We start from the raw sequence: 17,615 nt of genomic DNA, 5'->3' as shown, positions 1-17,615 counted from the left end.
CAGCATATGTACTCCATGTTGTTTAAACAATCCCAGCCAAACTAATTTAGCAAACTTACCAAAATTTAGATTTGTGAGCACGTGATTTTATATATGGCAAGAAATGTCAAGAATGCATTTAATATTAATTTTAATTCATTACAAAATGCAACTTTTCATTTTAATCAGGAAAATAATGAAAACAATTTATTTCTACATCTTTAAAAATATATGAGAAAAACAATACTTACTCAGCCTCAAACTGATTAGGTGTTATTATATCTGCTACAGGCACAACCTTGTCTTTATAAACTGGAAGAAGATCCTTTGGAACATACTGTAAAGAATAAGAAAAAGGATATTGGCTTTGGAAAGCTCAAGCAGATTCTTCATTATTCACAGTTTATTCTAACAAAGTTCAAATCCTCCAAAAACAAATCCATGAATGAGCAGTTATTTTCTCAGCTCAATCCAGAAATTGATAAGCACACTGGTAGGAAGAGATTCACAACTATTACTGCACTTGAAGATTTCATATGAGGGAGTGCTCAAAATTTGCTACATGCTGGCATCTACATAAAAATACCGAGAATCCCCAGAGGAATACTGTGAATGCCCCAATGTGTGTGTATATGTGTGTGTGATTGTCAACATTTGCACATGAGTGTCAATAGCAGGCATAGGCAAACTCAGCCCTCCAAATGTTTAGGGACTACAACCCCCATCACCCCTAGCTAACAGGACCAATGGTCAGGGATGATGGGAGTTGTAGTCCCAAAAACATCTGGAGGGCCGAGTTTGCCTATGCCTGGTCAATAGTAACAAAATTCTACACACAGTTCCAGCAAATTCTGCTATTCTGCTGCAGCAGAAAGAAAGGCTGCTGTGGCGTGGGGGAGGGGGGCGCGGAATCGCCTATTTTTTTTTTTAAGACAAGCTGCTTTCCGTAAATGGCTTTCCATACAGAGTAGCCACCATGCAGTTGCACTTCAAGCAGCCAGCACACCACACATTCCACACATGCAGACACGAGTTTTCATTCCCTGTTATACTGGTCCAGTCTGTATCTATGTCCTGAAGAAATGGGGTTTCTTTTGGTATAACGTTATTCATTAAGATGGGCCAAGAGTGAGATGATTACCAACCATATAGCCTTCCCCACTCCACTTGTCACCCATCACAGGATCGCATACTGAAAGAGAAAGTTAAAATTGTTAATGCAGATGCAATAATGCCACCGTATAAGAACACATTTAAGTATGAAGAGCCAAGAGATCATAACCATGCCAGGCTCATTGAAAACCTCCATGGTAGTTACAATAAACTGTTTTGATCTTTGCTAAAACACACACACACACACACACACACACACACACAAAAAAAAAAAAAAAAAAAACTTTGTACAGGATCCATAAAAGGATAGAAGGATTATAGGCTGTGAATCTGTCACTCATACATAGAGGGACCAAATCGGGCAGGCAGCAGCAACTTGAACAGGCCCTCTTAGAACAGTTTGAAAGCGATGTTAACCTATATTGATTCCAGCAAACAAAGTCTTGTCTCATAGCTCCAGGATATCAGGCAAGACTTAAACAGCTAATGTAACGAAAGTTATTCAGTGACCTTTGAATCTGAATTCTCTCTAGCGAATGCTCCAGCACTCAGTTGCCTCTTTGAAATCAGAGCAGCTAAGTCAAGGCAGCAAGTTCCACTATAACATCAGAGGAGATCAGTCTCTTGTTGCCAGACAAAACACCCATGAGCTGTGAACTTGCTAATGCCCTTTTACTGTCACTACCGCGCTGCTAAGAGATTTCTCTGGTGTCCCAGCTGGTGACATCAAAACTAATTTACTCACAATAAATATCATGATCTATTTTTTATATACTATCAATGCCATAACCACTTTTGCCTTCCCTGAGCCTTTAGAGTTATGTTCAGAAGGGCCACCAATATCTTCCGTCTGTGAGATCTCCCTAACTACATAATGTAAAGTGAATAATTTGTATATTAGAAACTTACCATATACCAAATTGGAGTTCTGTTGTTTTAGCTCTTGAACAATATCAACCACCATTGCAAGGAATGATTTGTCTCTTGTGTAGCCTTTGAAGGGATAAGAGGGGAAATTAAGATTATGTTGGGAAAGTATTTTCCACACCCAATTTCTGTTCAGTGGCAGCAGCTCTATGAATTGGCCAGTACTGTAGTTGTCACTTCTATAAATTGGGGTGAGTTTGCTATATTAGAGTTTATCTGCCTGGACGTGCGGAAGGACTCTTAAGCCAATCTTTTTTCATAGGTCTAAGAGATCAATGCAAAACACAAACCCAGAAACCACTATAAGCTTCCAAACAGTTTTTCTGCTAACAAAATCATTCTCTTCCCTTGAGGAAAGACAACCAAATTTTCTGTTCAGGATGCAGATTGGCTGTAGTGGTTTTTACTTTCCTCCATGTGTGACTCAGTCACCACAAATTGAAGTGCCACAGGTCACATTTTGATCTTCATTTAGTTTTTCAGCTTTGCCAGTTCAAGTGCAGAGGATGGTAAATGTTTCCTGCTTGGCAGGGGGTTGGACTCGATGGCCCTTGTGGTCTCTTCCAACTCTATGATTCTATGATTCTATGATAAATGTATTCTTTATCAAGGGTAGAGCTACCCTACTTTTGCAAACACACACACACACATGTCAAATGGAACCCTCCCAACTTCTCCCCCCACAACCCCTCCATAAACCAGAGTGAGCTGAAGGGAGTAATCACAGAAATGTAGAGTTGGAATGGACCCGAAGGATCATCTAGTCCAATCCCCTGCAATGCAAGAATCACAGCTAAAAAAATCCCTGACAGATGACCATTCAAGCTCTGCTCAAAACCTCCAAGGAAAGAGAGTGCACCACCTTTCACGATAGTCTGTTCCACAGTTGAGCAGCTTTTACTGCCAGAAAGTTCCTCCTAATGCTTAGTTGGAATCTCCTTTCTTGTAATATGAATCCATTGGTTTGAGTTCTACCCTCTGGAGAAGCAGAAAACAAGCTTCCTCCATCTTCCACGTGACAGCCCTTCAGATATTTGAAGATGGCTATCATATCTCCTCTCAGTCTACTCTGCTCCAGGCTAAACATGTCCAACTCCCTCAACTGTCCCTTATATGGCTTAGCTTCCAGACCTTTTATTATCTCGGTCATCCTCCTCTGCACACATTCTGCACACATTTTCCTACTGAAATATATTTTGTTAGTTTTGGCTAAGTTCTCCCATCTGCAAGCTGCAGCCACTCAAATCAAGCACCCACCCATAAGGGGCTTGTTGTGAGGCAAAGTGAATGGCACCTCAGAAACCCTGAATGAATACATAAATTTACTGTATAAGATGGCCGTGACTAGAATAGATGGTTTGCTATTCTGCAAAACCAAATGAAGCAAGAACTCCCCAGCCCCCACCTCTGCTCTTCAACACTGTTGAGTTGTAGCGGGTAATTCAGATGAAATTCAGAGCAAACTTTGCCCTGCCTATATAGGAGTGACCCTTATACATTTTACTCAAGTTATTCATTAGTTTAGCAAGGTTACTTTAGTGAATAATTTACATGTCTAGTCATCATTCCTTAGAGAGTTGAGAAATATGGCCTAAGTTATATCCATGCCATACATTTAAAGCACTCTTACACCACTTCATGGAGAATCCTGAAAATTGTAGTTTGTTGAGGGTGCTGGGAATGGTAGCTCTGTGAGGTCATAGCCCTTAACATACCAGGGCTCCCGGAATTCTTTGCGAGGAGCTATGCCTGTTAAAGTGGTGCAAATGTATGGTGTGGCAGTGACCTTAGTCTTAGGTCTAAACAAGACATAACAAGAGACACTAGGGAGACCTGAGAAAAAATGTAGTGTGAGGGACAAGGGGCAGCTGCTGCTCTGTATGTTTTCAAACAACATATAGTATCAAAAAAAAATGCAGTATGATGTCACCACACTCTGAAACTCCCCATTCTCATCCCCTACCAGCCAATTATGTGAGACGGTGGCAAGGAGAAGGCCCGTGTGATAACATCACATGCCGCTGTTTTAATAGGCGTTATAAAGCAAAGAGGACAAAAACAGCAGCAACGCCATATCCCTTATAACAGTGATTTTAGTTCTTTAGTTCTTTAGTCACAATGTGTGATACTGAAAGTAGAGACCAAAGTCGCCACATGCAGTAGAAGCTGCTAAAAAAATTATTTAGCAAGCTTGCCTGAACATGTAAACAAAGTTGCAGATAACTGCATTTAAATTTTGATTATTTTATTTGTATATTGTTTACAGCTGCTTTATGCATGCTGCTTAGAGATTCTATGATTAAATAGTTTATATATTTGTCGATCTAAATAGATAAATAAATAAATAAATTGTATCGCTCTTAGATATTAGACTAGCAATCCAAACTGGGTTCATTGGAATGTGTCTGTGTAGGGTGCCGCATCCTGGGCCAATATTTTCAGAAAAATTTTATTGTTCTCTCTTCCCAAACAGGGCTAAGACAATGAGCAAAAATAAAGATTAAAATTAGAGTTTTAACCTCTATACCCAGCAAGCACAATATATTAGCCAATGAATGTCTGAAATGTGATTTGTTTCACTGGTGCCATACTCTCTTTCATCAAAGCTTCTTTTTCCCACTTACACACAACTCCCTGAAAATATAGTTCCTCACAACTTACACTTTCCTGAAAAGCTCTGAATATGGACACAGAGTAATACCTTAAAAATCAACTTTAAATGATATAGACTTTCCAGTCTTGGAATTACCTCAATTATTTCAAACTATACTTTGAAAAAAGCAACCCTGAGCCCAGATAGAAGCAGGATAAGAAATAAAAAAAGCAATAGTGCAGGTAGAAAAATAGTTTAGCTGGCCAGCTGTGGTTGGTAAAAGAAAGCAATTCTGTGAAGCTATTCTGTCATTTTGCACATTAAGATTTTCCTCAGGGGGAAAATTAAAAAGGTCTTCAAAACAAATGGAATCTGTTTATGCTGAAAATTCATTGCCACATCAGTGCAATCTCCTTCGCTTTGTTATTAAATATCTCCTTTACCTCCAAGAACTCCATGGAAACCAGAGCAGGGGGAAATAAACTGTCAGTTGTGCAATACCCTTCATGGCAGAGTAGCCTTTATGGGCGATAATTCTGGACCTGTATCATTAAATTTCTCCGTTATCCCCGGCTTTGAAACCACCTCCCTTCTTGAGGAAGTTATATAAATCAATATGGCAATCAATTTCATCTAGCAAGTTTATAACAAGCCTATTCACTGCAGTAAGGAATACAGAAAATGAAATTAAAAACATATGCACTGTATGCATTGAGGTGAAACTATGTTATTAATAATAATCTGCAGAAATGTGAGCGAGGGTATTTTGCTGGATGCAAAGCTTTATATTACAAGCTTCCTGCTGAGGTTGCCTTTTAAAAACGCTTCTCCTAGAGAGGTAATGGAGACATAACACTGAGTTATCTCTTAACCACGTTTAAGAGATTGAGAGAAGGCCACCTAGGACCCCGTTTGCCTTAACAACAGCTATGGAATCATTTTACCCTCAGCCTACATATTTCAGGTTCTTTATAGACAGGTAGCCGTGTTGGTCTGCCATAGTCAAAATAAAAAAATTCCTTCCAGTAGCACCTTAAAGACCAACTAAGTTAGTTCTTGGTATGAGCTTTCGTGTGCATGTGTATCTGAAGAAGTGTGCATGCACACGAAAGCTCATACCAAGAACTAACTTAGTTGGTCTTTAAGGTGCTACTGGAAGGAATTTTTTTATTCAGGTTCTTTAGTCGCCACGATAACACTCTCGCAAAAATTAAGAAGCTTACCTGTAAGTACATAATCGTAATGATTTACATTGTTCAGTTTCAGTCCTTCATATAGTTCATGAAGTTCATCTGAATTTAACACCTGCCCCTTCCAGTGATCATAACCTGAGCAAAGAAACAGACCAAATAAAGTTACAGGTTGGATGGGTTAAGTAAGACTACACCTGGTGGTGTATCTCTCTGGAACTGGTCTGTACCTTTTTCTCATTTAGATTGCGCTAACCCTTGCTATAATGTCTGTGTGGGGAATTATCTCAGGTCTGGAGAATTATGCAGCAGGTGGTGGCAGGTAGATTGACAGCTTGAGGAATGGATACCCATGAACACCCAGCTGGTACTACACATATTGAGGTCTGCAGAGCTACCTTTAGGCTGTGGCTACAAAGGCCATTTGCTCAAGACCTCTCCCCTGAGGGGATCCTTCATGGCCAGAGGATGTTCACACTAGGTATAGAATGTAATATAGACTGTGGGTGATTGGCAACCCAATCATTCCAGGTGATGAGGGGAGGAAGAGTGCTGCCTTTCTGATGGTGTCCACACTACTAGTCCACCTCTACTCACCCAAAGACCCATAGCAGGCTGCAGTGTTCAGAAAGCCCTGTGGGGTAGATGGAATCAGGTCATAGGTCATATCTGACCTACAAGACAAAGGTTCCCCATCTAATGACACATATTTACATCCAGGCCTTTGGGGAAAACTGACGTGTTTCAAGTCAGTTATATTTATATTGTCTATTGATGATTGGTTTATTGTTAATTTTGAATTCATGTTTGGTGTGTATTATAGTGTTTTGTTAAATTAAATGTTACTGTTTTAATTCCATATACTGTAAGCTGCCTTGGGATCTTAACTGATGAAGGGCAGTTTAAAAATGGAATATGCAAATAATAAATAAAGCAATGGCAGTTACAGCCTGAACACTGGAAACAGAGGGAATGATTGACTCCACAGCATCTCCAGCGCAATAATCTCATTAAAACTGAAATTGTTGTGGCAGGTTTTGTAGAGGAATGAGTGAGAGCACTAAAACAAGATTAATCTAGTAATTTCTGACCCAATAAATGCATTTTCGAAAGGAAATAAATCAACATTAACAGTCCTGTTATTATTTTGTGAAAGCAACTGGGGTTTTCCAAATATAGAATTAGAGGAAAACCAATCACATTCCACAAGTGAAAGAACAAAAGGGTGTTCCTCAAGCCACCTGAGGCATGAAATCTACCATCTGGCTATATTAATTCCCCACATTAGCTTTGGTTAGGGAGTTCACCCACCTGCTTTCTCTGACCCCTTTTATAAACATAATTGCATTTTGGCATCTGATGGTACAAAAGTTCAAAGATGAACAGAAGCGGTGCCAAGAACACTTTTGAATAAACTCTGAGAGGGAGGGAAATAGCCAAAGAGCATTCAAGGACACAGTGTCCCATTGTGACTGGCAGGAGGTACTGGGCAAGCAGTAAATGGGTCAGCATACTATAATATGTTATCCTTGGAAACGAAGGTTCAAATTTCCACTCTTGTTCCTCCAAAAAAAAGGGGGTGGGAGCATTTTCCTTAATTCTCCAACACAGTTCTGCAAATTTATTAGCCTTGCTCAAATCAGAACTGGTACTGCAACAACAGGCATCGAGGATAGCTTTGCACATTACTTTAAACCTCTCTACTCTATGGTCTTCTTGGTGCTTGGGTGTTGAGCTCCTGATCTGTTGTTAACCAATAAATACAACCATCCTGCCTCCTGCTGCCTCCTGGTATTAGGGTAGACCCGTTGCAAGGTTCCTCACACAGGATGCTACAGAGCCAAAACCCACAGGAGGCTACAGAGAATGTCTGAGTTAGCATCAGCATTCTGCAGCACGCCTCAGTGGGAAATGTTTGGCTGGAAGCATGTGCTTAAGCCGTATTCAGGAGTGAGAATTCCTGTTGTGAGAAATCCTGTTTGGATCCCAGTCCAACTGCATCCCCAAATGTGAAATTAAACAATGCATCTGAGTTTACAACACGCACCTGTTTTGCTTTTCAAGCATAGGAAGCAAACCAAATGAGTCCTTTATATGCATGCTAATAACAAGCCTGCCAAACTGTTAAGAGCAGGCCAGAAGCCTATCAGGGTCTATTTCCTGCCCCTTCCCCCAAAACATTTATATTCGTACACATGAGAGAGAGCGTGACAAACTGAAACTGTCTCCCCCTTTCCCCCCTTTCTTCTTCTTTTAAAAAAAGAGCATCTACGTAGGCTGTGTGACAAGCTCCTTTTATTCGAGCGTGAAGCACAATGTCGTTTGGAGGTGAGTCACTCACTCTAATCATACAGTAAATACTCCTCGCCAGGCAACTTAGCCAACAGAGCTCCCTCAGGGCTCCAGCTTAAAATGCTCTCTCTATATCAGGAGGATTAAAAGAAGGATATTCTTGAGCATCACAAATAGCATATCAACATCTTCCTTTTCGTTAATGTAAGGAACAGAGTGATTCAGAAAAAAACAAGTGTCCATCGGAAGATGTTTTAATATATGCTCCTTATCTCTCTCCTCCCTCCCTCGCCAATATCAGGAAGTCATTTTTTTTGAAGGAACCATGAAGTCTATGTATGGGCAGGTGCTTATAGTGACAAATGACAGTGTCAATTTGCCACTGGGTAGCCTCAGACAAATTACTACCAACCTTAGTACCTCTTAGCATTCTTGTGGGGATAAAAAAAAAGCTACCTCTACAGATGCTAGCCCAGGCTCCTTGGAGGAGAACCAAGGAGGAAACATAATATATACACAAATAAACACCCTAAGCATTTGATTGTCAAATCCTTCATCACTGGAGAGATAAGGGGCTGTTTCCAAAACTTTTAGAAGCAAAGTAGTTTCTCCTTAAAACATGTGTTTTTCTAATGGCCGCTGGAAAAGGAGGAAGAAAGATTTGACCCACTATGTGAAGCAGCGGCAGAACGTGCTTTAATGGCACCTGGGGCACACACGCTGGGAGGGCGGGGATCGGAGGGTGAAAGGAGCACACCGCACGCCAGCCCAGCCTTCGCTGCCAACACTGCCAGAGCAACACCAGACCCAAGCTCCTTTGCAAGGCTGGAATGATCAGACTCAGATGGAAATCTGATGCAAGAGTCTGTTCTTTATGCTCCTTTGATATCGCATAAAGCTGGATCCTCTCAATACCAACAAATAAAGAGAGGTAACACAATCCTAACCTTGCCTAGGGGACCATCAGAGCAGTAGAGCCACCACCACATCCGAAGCCTTGTTGGCTCTTGTTGGTCTGGGTGGAAGGTGAGAGGCGGTTTCCTTGTTGTTGTTGATGATGATGTTGTTTTGCAGCACCAATTCCAGGCTGGCACAACAGAGAAGAACCATCTGACAATGGACCCGCATAGGAATCAGTGGATTTCTGTTCGAGTCCAGCTCTATCCCTGAAATGCCCTGTTTGGGGGCCTGACGCTGACTACTGTTAAAACACCAGCTGTAACCACCCATCCATTCAGGTCTCCACAGCAGCAAGAGAGAGACCAGCACAGAGACCAAATCTAATCCCTCCTCAAGTCATCAACATTGGGCAGTTGGGAATGGTCCCTGAGTGTTCTGTATTCTTAACATTTATTTAGGATTATACATAAGAATACCAGAGGAACCTGCTTGACCGGGTCAGAGGCCCATCTAATCCAACAACATGCTCTCACAGTAGATTTCATATGTGCCTGCAGTAGGTTTGGGGAACCTTTGGTCCTCCAGATGTTGCAGAATTACATCCCAGCGAGAATGGCCAATAGCCAGGGATGATGGGAGTCGCAGTTTTCAACATCTGGCAGGTCAAAAGCTTCCCTATCTGGCCTCTAGGAAGTAGGCCCTGAGACCAGCAGCACTTTCTCCACCTACAATTTCCAACAATGGTATTCAGACATGCTGTCACCCTCTTTACAATCATCCAAGTTAGTGGCCATCACTACCTCTTGTGAGAGAGAATTCCATAACACTTTCTTTTGTCTGCCCTGAATCTTCCAACATTTCTACTTCTAGCATTATTAGATATGGAGAAAACCTTTTTGCTATCCACTTTCTCCACACCATGTCTAATCCTATACAACTCTCTCATGTCCCACCCCCGCCTTATTCATATTTTTTTCTAAACTAAAAAGTCCCAAATTCTGTAATCTTCAGTCCAACCCCTTAATCATTTTAGTTGCCTTTTAATGCACCATTTCCTGCTCCACAATAGGTGTTTTGAGGTGAGTTAACCAGCACTGTACACAGTATTCCAAGTGTAATCACACCATAGATTTGTATGATGGCATTATGATGTTGGCTTATTTTCATTTCCTGTCCTAATGATCCCTTGCATGGACCCCTAGCAGCTGCCACACTTGGTCAACATCTTCACTGAGCTATTCACTTTGTCCCAAAGTTATTATTACTGGTGAGTCACCACAAGTTCAGATTCCATGTGTGTATATGTTAAAATTAAGATCCCCCCCCCAACAACGTGTATCTCTTTACACTTGCTTACCACTGAATTGCATTTGCCATTTTATCACCCACTGACTCAGTTCAGAAAGATCCTTTTGGAGCTCTTTGTAATCACTTTTAACTACCCTGAACAATTTGGTACCATCAGCAAACTTGGCTACCTCTCTGCTCATCTCCAACTCTAAATGATCAAGTTAAAAAGCACAGGTCCCAATACTGATCCTTGGGAGACTCCACTTTCTGCATCCCTTCATTGGGAAAATCCATCCCCTTTTCCATAAACTAAAAGCATCTCAAGAGAATAGATATATGTATATACTTACCTGTATGATTTGAAAACTGGACAGAGTTCACAGTATCTATTTCAAAGCCCAAAACCTGCAAAAAACCAAATAATACTTATAAACAAAATTCCTCCTTATTCTAGGGCAGCAACATATTTCTGTGGCCCACTATGCATTTAAGTACAGTATGTTGATTACTAAAAGCTGGGTAATTAAGCAAACCCATAAACAATAAAACGCTTCTGCTGGAAGTCTCCCTTCTTCTGCCAACACACGCAGTTGAAAGATACTGATGAATAAACTAAAATAGAAGGTAAACAGGGCAAAGCTGTAAAGACAATATTACAGCAATTATAAGGACAGGAAGAGAAAAAGGTAGAAAATATGAATGTCCAGTTCTCAGCATCCCAAGGGCCTAAAAGGGGAAACTCTTGGAGGATGAGGGAAGGTTGTTTACAGAAACATTACTAATAAACAGCATTCCTTTGCAGTGACTATATTTGATATTGCGCAGAATTATGACGCAACATGCAAAAAAACCCTCCCCGAAAACAGCCAAGCCTGGGAGGGAGGAGCGGGTGAGATGGATATGTGTATGGTGTTGTAGCAAAGAGGTAAATGACTCTTTGCAGTAGCAATAGAGATAACAGTAAATACCGTATATATTTATCTGATATTTCAAGGCATGCTACATTTCCATCCATTGCTTAAGTCTTAGGCTGCAAATATGATGGAAACATCTGACATTTAATATATTTGCTCTCAAACCTCTCTTGGTAGGAATAAAATAGTCTTAAAAATAAAAGCTACTATATACAGCAGAGTGAGTCACAGGGAGACAATAGTAATAGTGCAGAAATCGTGTATGATCCATTTTCAAGCAATTTGCTGGCAGTTTAATTGAAGCTTTGCTAGTCACGCAGTACACTGGGGGACATTGTGTCTTCCCTGACATGACAGGGTAGCCCCTTCACGTAAATTTAAGCCACATAACTAGGCTATGCCATACGGCTCATATCAGATTCACTTACAAAATATTAGCAGATTGCAATATCTTTTTTTCTGTGGCCTAGGGAAGTGTACAGATTGGATGAATCTGCACCAACCACTGATAAAGCTGGCTTCTTGGTTCTTTGCAACCACAGCTGCATTAACTTTAAAATATAGGGACGGCAGTTTATTAAGAGCCCTCATGCCACTCCAATAATTTGTTCTCACACAGGCAGCTGTGTGAATCTGGCTGCCCAAGATATCCATGCACACATATCCTGACATCATCTATAGTAAGGTATACAGCCCCCTGGATACTTCCCAGCAAAGGAAAACTAATGTGAACTGCTATTACTGCAGGAAAACACAGAACCATAGAGCTGGAAGAGATTTGTTTGTGTACTGGCCACAACAGTCTTCAAAATGAGACTATTGCAATGCATTTGACGTCTGAAGACTACACTGGTATAGAACAAGGCAGCTAATTGGTACTAGCCACAGGGAACATCTCACCAGTGTTAAAATAGCTCCACTGGCATCCTATTTGTTTGCAACCAATATGAAAGTGCTGATTTGATAACCTCTAAGAGACCGTTATAGCTTGGGACCTGGATATCTGAAGGACCACCTATTCCCATACAAACTTTAAATCGATAGGTAGGTAGATAATATTTATTAATGTCCAACACTTAATAAAAAATTCTGGTAGGTTGAGACAAAATGGCACTTGGAGAAAGGCTGTTTTTGAGCTCTGTGGTTTATTGTATCTTATTTTATTTTAAAGTTTATTTGTTTTAATAAACAAATAAACACGAGGGGAGCTACAGCCCAAAAGTATCTGGAGTGCAGCATGCTGGCACCTGTGATCTAGGATAAAATCAATCACACTTAACATTAATTGTGACATATCTGGACTTTTCCTAGATCAGGGCCCAAGTTAGTACAGCTTTCCTAATTGATTGTTTTTAAAAATGCAGTAATAAAAGTTACTGGTGTTAATATTTTTTAAGCTCCTTGTGTGACCAACGTTAGTATAGCTCTTTTACTAGTGAAATCTCATTGTGAGCAATTAGAATAATGTAAGTCAGCTGAAAGCCTGAGTGGAATAAGCAAGCACTTATGAAACTGGATCCATATGGTCATTTCACACAGTTTAATTGAAGAAGAAAGAATTCAAGCTGGTAACCATTTGTCACGGTTCACTAAAGCAAGCAGTAGCTATAGTTATTGCCTGATAAATGCAGTGAAGGCCACCTCAAAATCACCACTGATTGCCTCATAGACCGTTGCGATGTGATGAATGCCCTTTAGCCAGGTACTGAATATTTCACTTGTCACTTACACATGCACTCAAAACTTTATGCACTTTTGAAGTCTATGTGCTCCATACGGTATAGGAAGATGTGTGTGTTTTATATAATTCCATGCAAGCTTTCTTTCTTCAAGGACCATTTGAAATTCAACCAATATGTGTCTGTCTGTCTGTCTCTCTATCTCTTCAACTTAAGAACAGCGGAGACAAAGAAAGTGAAAGTGCTGAGGAAATAATTGCAGAGCCAAAATAATAAAGAACTCTAAAAGATAAAACATTTCCATAGTAGCTCCTTAAAATTCTAACTTCATCTTAAAGACAAGCTGGCCACCACCAAAGGGGGGGGGGGTAAACACCACTCTACTTTGCAGTGAATTATTGCTTTGATTAAATAGTCATTAGAAACAAGAGGAATGCATTACTGCGATTTCTAATAGATACAGATAGCCAAACAAGTAAGCCACAGCGTTTACTGGTTGTACAACAGCAGGTTTAAATTGCCTCGTATATCAGTGTCTGAATGCAATCCAAAAGGTTTGTAACTATAGAGAAAGCCTATACACAAGCCCAAGTCTATACAAGCCAGGATCCATCTCCACTACCCATCTCATGAGTACAGGGGTAATGCATCTCATTTCGCCGCCTGAGGCAAAACCGGAAGTGCCACCCTGCTGCCGCCGCCACTACCACCATACCTGCTGCTGCTGCCACTGCCGACACTCCCTGCTTTGCTGCCATGTGCCCTGCTGCACTGGCCACTGGCAGAGAAGAGTTGCCGCCATCAGTGCCCTGCAATCCTTGGATGAAGGGTGGTATAGAAATTTAATAAATAAATAAAACATTTTGGCCTAGTCCCCCTTCGTATTCCCAATTCCAATAACTGAACATATGAACTCAGTGATCCAGCTTATACAGAGTCAAAACATTAGTCCATCTAGCTCAGTATTGTTTACAATGACTGTGAGTAGCATTCCAAGGTTTCAAACGGGAGTTTCTCCCAGCCATGTCAGGGACAGAATCTGGGATCTTTTGCTTGTAAAACATGTAACATTATACTAAGCAAAAGCTTTTCCGTAGTACAACTTGTATGGAGGGGAGAAGAGAATGGCTGATTGGAAGACTGGGAAGGTAATCAGATCTGCTTTTGATGGGGAGCGGAGCCCTGAGCAAAAGGAATTATTTTCTTCATTTCAAAATTATTGTTACAAGCCACCTATTCTGACATTCACCCCGTGTAATAACTGGATAATACTATCATACTACCAAGCATGGGTTTATTGTGATCTGTTTCTGATAGCTGGAGGTTTTAGTTTTCCCAACAGGACTCACGTGACTAGATCACATATCTTTTGACAGAATTGTTCAGAAAATTACATACCCATTTTTAAACGTTCATCCATCTCAGCAATGAGTAAACATGTGCTAATCTGAGTACCTAGTCTGATGACTGCAGACCACACAGGGCCAAGATGAGCAATGTCTGCAACGCATTCAAATACTGCAAGCAACAATGCACACTACAAGCCAGCTACCACCAGCCTTTAATAGCATCATTAGATGCAACTAGTCACTTCTATGCCCGAAACAAGCTCCCAATTTTCCATCTCTTCACCAAACAAAGTTAAAGAGGAATATCTTAAACTTTGGAAAGATGGAACAAAATAAAAAACTTCCTTCCAGTAGCATTTTAGAGACCAACTAAGAATCAGCTGAAAAGTTATGGCACAAAAAAACCAAAAACAAAATAGAGCCACATCAAAAACTGTTTGCCAAATCAAAGTAATACCACAGTTTGTTTTTGTTTTAATCCACAGCATGCTTTAATCTCAGTTCCTCCGTCCCCTGATGGAAGTGGCAAGCTGCAAGGCAGAGTGGCACTTAATTAAAATAAAAAAATTCCTTCCAGTAGCACCTTAAAGACCAACTAAGTTAGTTCTTGGTATGAGCTTTCGTGTGCATGTGTATCTGAAGAAGTGTGCATGCACACGAAAGCTCATACCAAGAACTAACTTAGTTGGTCTTTAAGGTGCTACTGGAAGGAATTTTTTTATTTTGACTATGAGGACCAACACGGCTACCTATCTGTAACTGGCACTTAATTGCATGTCAACTGCATTGCAGGATCGTGACACAGCATAGCTCCTCTACTGGAACATTCCAAAGTTCTCAAAGTGTTCCAATACACGTCACCAAATTAGGAACAGTATTTAAGAGAGTGCATCTGAACAAATACGCCTGTCTTCAGTTTATCAGGATAGCAGTTTAGTTGTTAATTTCCAGACAGAAACTACAAAATACAATTAGACGGCTTTGTGCAAGGCAGTTTTACATAAATCATTGGCGTTCCAAGTGTTGTCCTGCAGGCAAGGTTTTTCTTTAGAAGCTTAAAATTTTATAGTAAATCACTCAAACCATTTGAAAGTTATTGTGCTTTAAAAGCAACAATGGTTTCAGATACAGGAGATTTCTTTCTTTCTTATTAAGTTGCGCATCTCAATATGTGAACTTTTTTCTTCTTCAGATTAAGCAGCTGTCAAGTAGGATTAACAATGCATTCTGAGATTACTGAGTCTCATATCTTCAGCCAGAACTTTTTCTTCTGTATACTCTCCCCCGCCCCCAGCTTTGGTTGCCACCTCCCCTCCCCCACGCCACAGCAGCCTTTCTTTCAGCTGCAGCAGAATGGCAGAATTTGCTGAAACTGTGTGTGTAGAATTTTGTTACTATTGGCCAGGCATAGGCAAACTCGGCCCTCCAGGTGTTTTGAGACTACAATTCCCATCATCCCTGATCACTGGTCCTATTAGTTAGGGATGATGGGAGTTGTAGTCCCAAAACATCTGGAGGGCCAAGTTTGCCTATGCCTGACCTAGAACATACCTAGCTAGATCAAACTTGCATGGTGCTTTCTAAAGGATAAAACATATTGCTTTGAATTCAAATCCAAAACAAAAAGAAAACACCATTAATTCATTCTCTATGCTGACTTTATTTTAACCAAAAGAAGTCACTGAAATAATAGTTATTGTCAGGGGTTCAGGGGCAGAGGCACATGGGAGGCAGGAGAGGGAGGACCATTGAGCAGAGTCCGAGGACAGCGAGGAGGAGGAGGACTGTGGCCCAAGGGACTCCATGAGCTTTCCCAGTGAATCAGGGGATTCCCAGGAAGGGGCGCCTGTAGCCAGGGGGAGAGGAGCCCCGGGGGGACTCATCAGGGGGAAACAGCCAACAGGGAATCCCGAAGCAGCAGCTGGAGATCAAAGCCGGCTTCCCCTCCAGAGCGTAGCGAGGGGGGGGGAGTTCCAGTGTGTCAGGAGAAGCAGTTCCGTTGGCTGGAAAGGAGGAGAGGTCAGAACAAGCCACTCTTCCGGAAGGGGAGGGGAGCAGTGAGAGGAGTGACGTTACCGTCAGGAGAAGGGTTGGAAACTGGGCGCGTGCGCCAAGTTCAAATGTGCAAGCGCGCGGGGAAACGGAGAGCCCGGGGGAGGAGCCAGGTCCCAAAGCCCGCAGGAGGGAGGGAGAGCCATCGGGAGATTCAGCGTCAGAGGAATCTAGGAGGGGCGGAACTCCAGCGGGCAGAAAGACCCTGCGGAAAAGGAAAGACAGGAGGAGGTGGAGCAAATCCAGCATCTTAAGCTGGTGTAGGGGGGGGACCGACTCAGAAGGGACTTCTACGGTCTAAGGCTAACAGATAAGGGGCTGCGCGCCTCGGTTGTGGAACCAATAATGAACTGAAATAAACATCCTTGTATATAAGAAGAACTTGGCGTTGGTCTTTTGTGAGCTGAGACCTGAGGCAGCCCTGACAGTTATTTTTGTCATTGTTGTAACTAGTCTAATCACTCCTGCATTCAAATTAAACACTCGCATGCCATTTTTTTTTTCTTCCTTTAAATCTACAACAATCTTAATTACAAGCTGATTGTGGTACAAGTCAAGTAGTGTTACGTCCAACAGAAATTGAGGGAAAGTAAAAAAAGAACATATTGTGATTTTCACAGCTGTTTTACGAAGATCCTCTACTCTAAACAAGAAAAAAACTATAAACTGAACACAAGAAGAAAGACACCTGGATCAAATTCAAGGAGGTTGTGCAAGATCAATGGAGGGCAGAATTTGGCTAGCAAATACTTGTGCTATGACATCAAAGAGAAACTCATTCAGAGAAGATGCACAAGCTGTATTTAAATGCTGCAGTGTAAATGTAAAACACTTTGTGTATCTGCTTATCTACTATTAAGATAGATTGAGGTGGCCACTTTAGACCACTGAATTTAGGTATCAAGGGCTCTATGAACATTGGGCTGGCCCTGCAGTAGATCAAAACATATGCCAAGTTCTAGGAAAAGTTGGGATTGAGTTTGTGAGGGGTCTCTAATTAGCATATATATATATTTGTGGGGGGCATGACTCATTCTGGGAAATTCTAGCCTAAGGGAGGGAGAGAATTACTATTAAAAATATTGCTTAAAAGAAATACATTTACAATACTCAAAAGCTATGTTAGAAAACTACCTTTATTTATCTTAGATCATTCAAAATATCACAAAATAGTGTGCAAGCTTTCAGAATCTCTACTATTCTCCTCTTTTGAATTCTCAAAAAAAAAAAAAAAAAGCAAGCTTGCTGCTACCTCAATATTATGAATTTTTCCTATAGGTCAACATGACTGCTGTTACGTTTTGTAAAACTGAGTTCCCCTCAGATAAAGCTGCTTT

At 41.1% G+C, this 17,615-nt stretch overlaps 1 protein-coding gene across 1 annotated transcript in view; it reads right to left on the bottom strand.

Moving 5' to 3' along the window:
* PDXK (pyridoxal kinase) overlaps positions 1-17,615 on the bottom strand; it is a 46,885-nt gene that overhangs the window by 17,141 nt on the left and 12,129 nt on the right. Inside the window, exons 2-6 of the mRNA XM_082219908.1 lie at positions 10,635-10,689; positions 5,836-5,940; positions 2,002-2,085; positions 1,125-1,171; positions 231-316 (exon numbers count right to left, since the gene is read on the bottom strand). Of these exons, the coding sequence (XP_082076034.1) occupies positions 231-316; positions 1,125-1,171; positions 2,002-2,085; positions 5,836-5,940; positions 10,635-10,689 (377 nt within the window). The remainder of the gene's footprint in view (positions 1-230; positions 317-1,124; positions 1,172-2,001; positions 2,086-5,835; positions 5,941-10,634; positions 10,690-17,615) is intronic.

Source organism: Podarcis vaucheri (assembly GCF_965113315.1).
Source record: "Podarcis vaucheri genome assembly, chromosome: 4".
Classification (NCBI taxonomy): Eukaryota; Metazoa; Chordata; class Lepidosauria; order Squamata; family Lacertidae; genus Podarcis; species Podarcis vaucheri.
The sequence above is the reverse complement of the archived record's forward strand: the minus strand, read 5'-3'. Positions and strand labels throughout refer to the sequence as shown.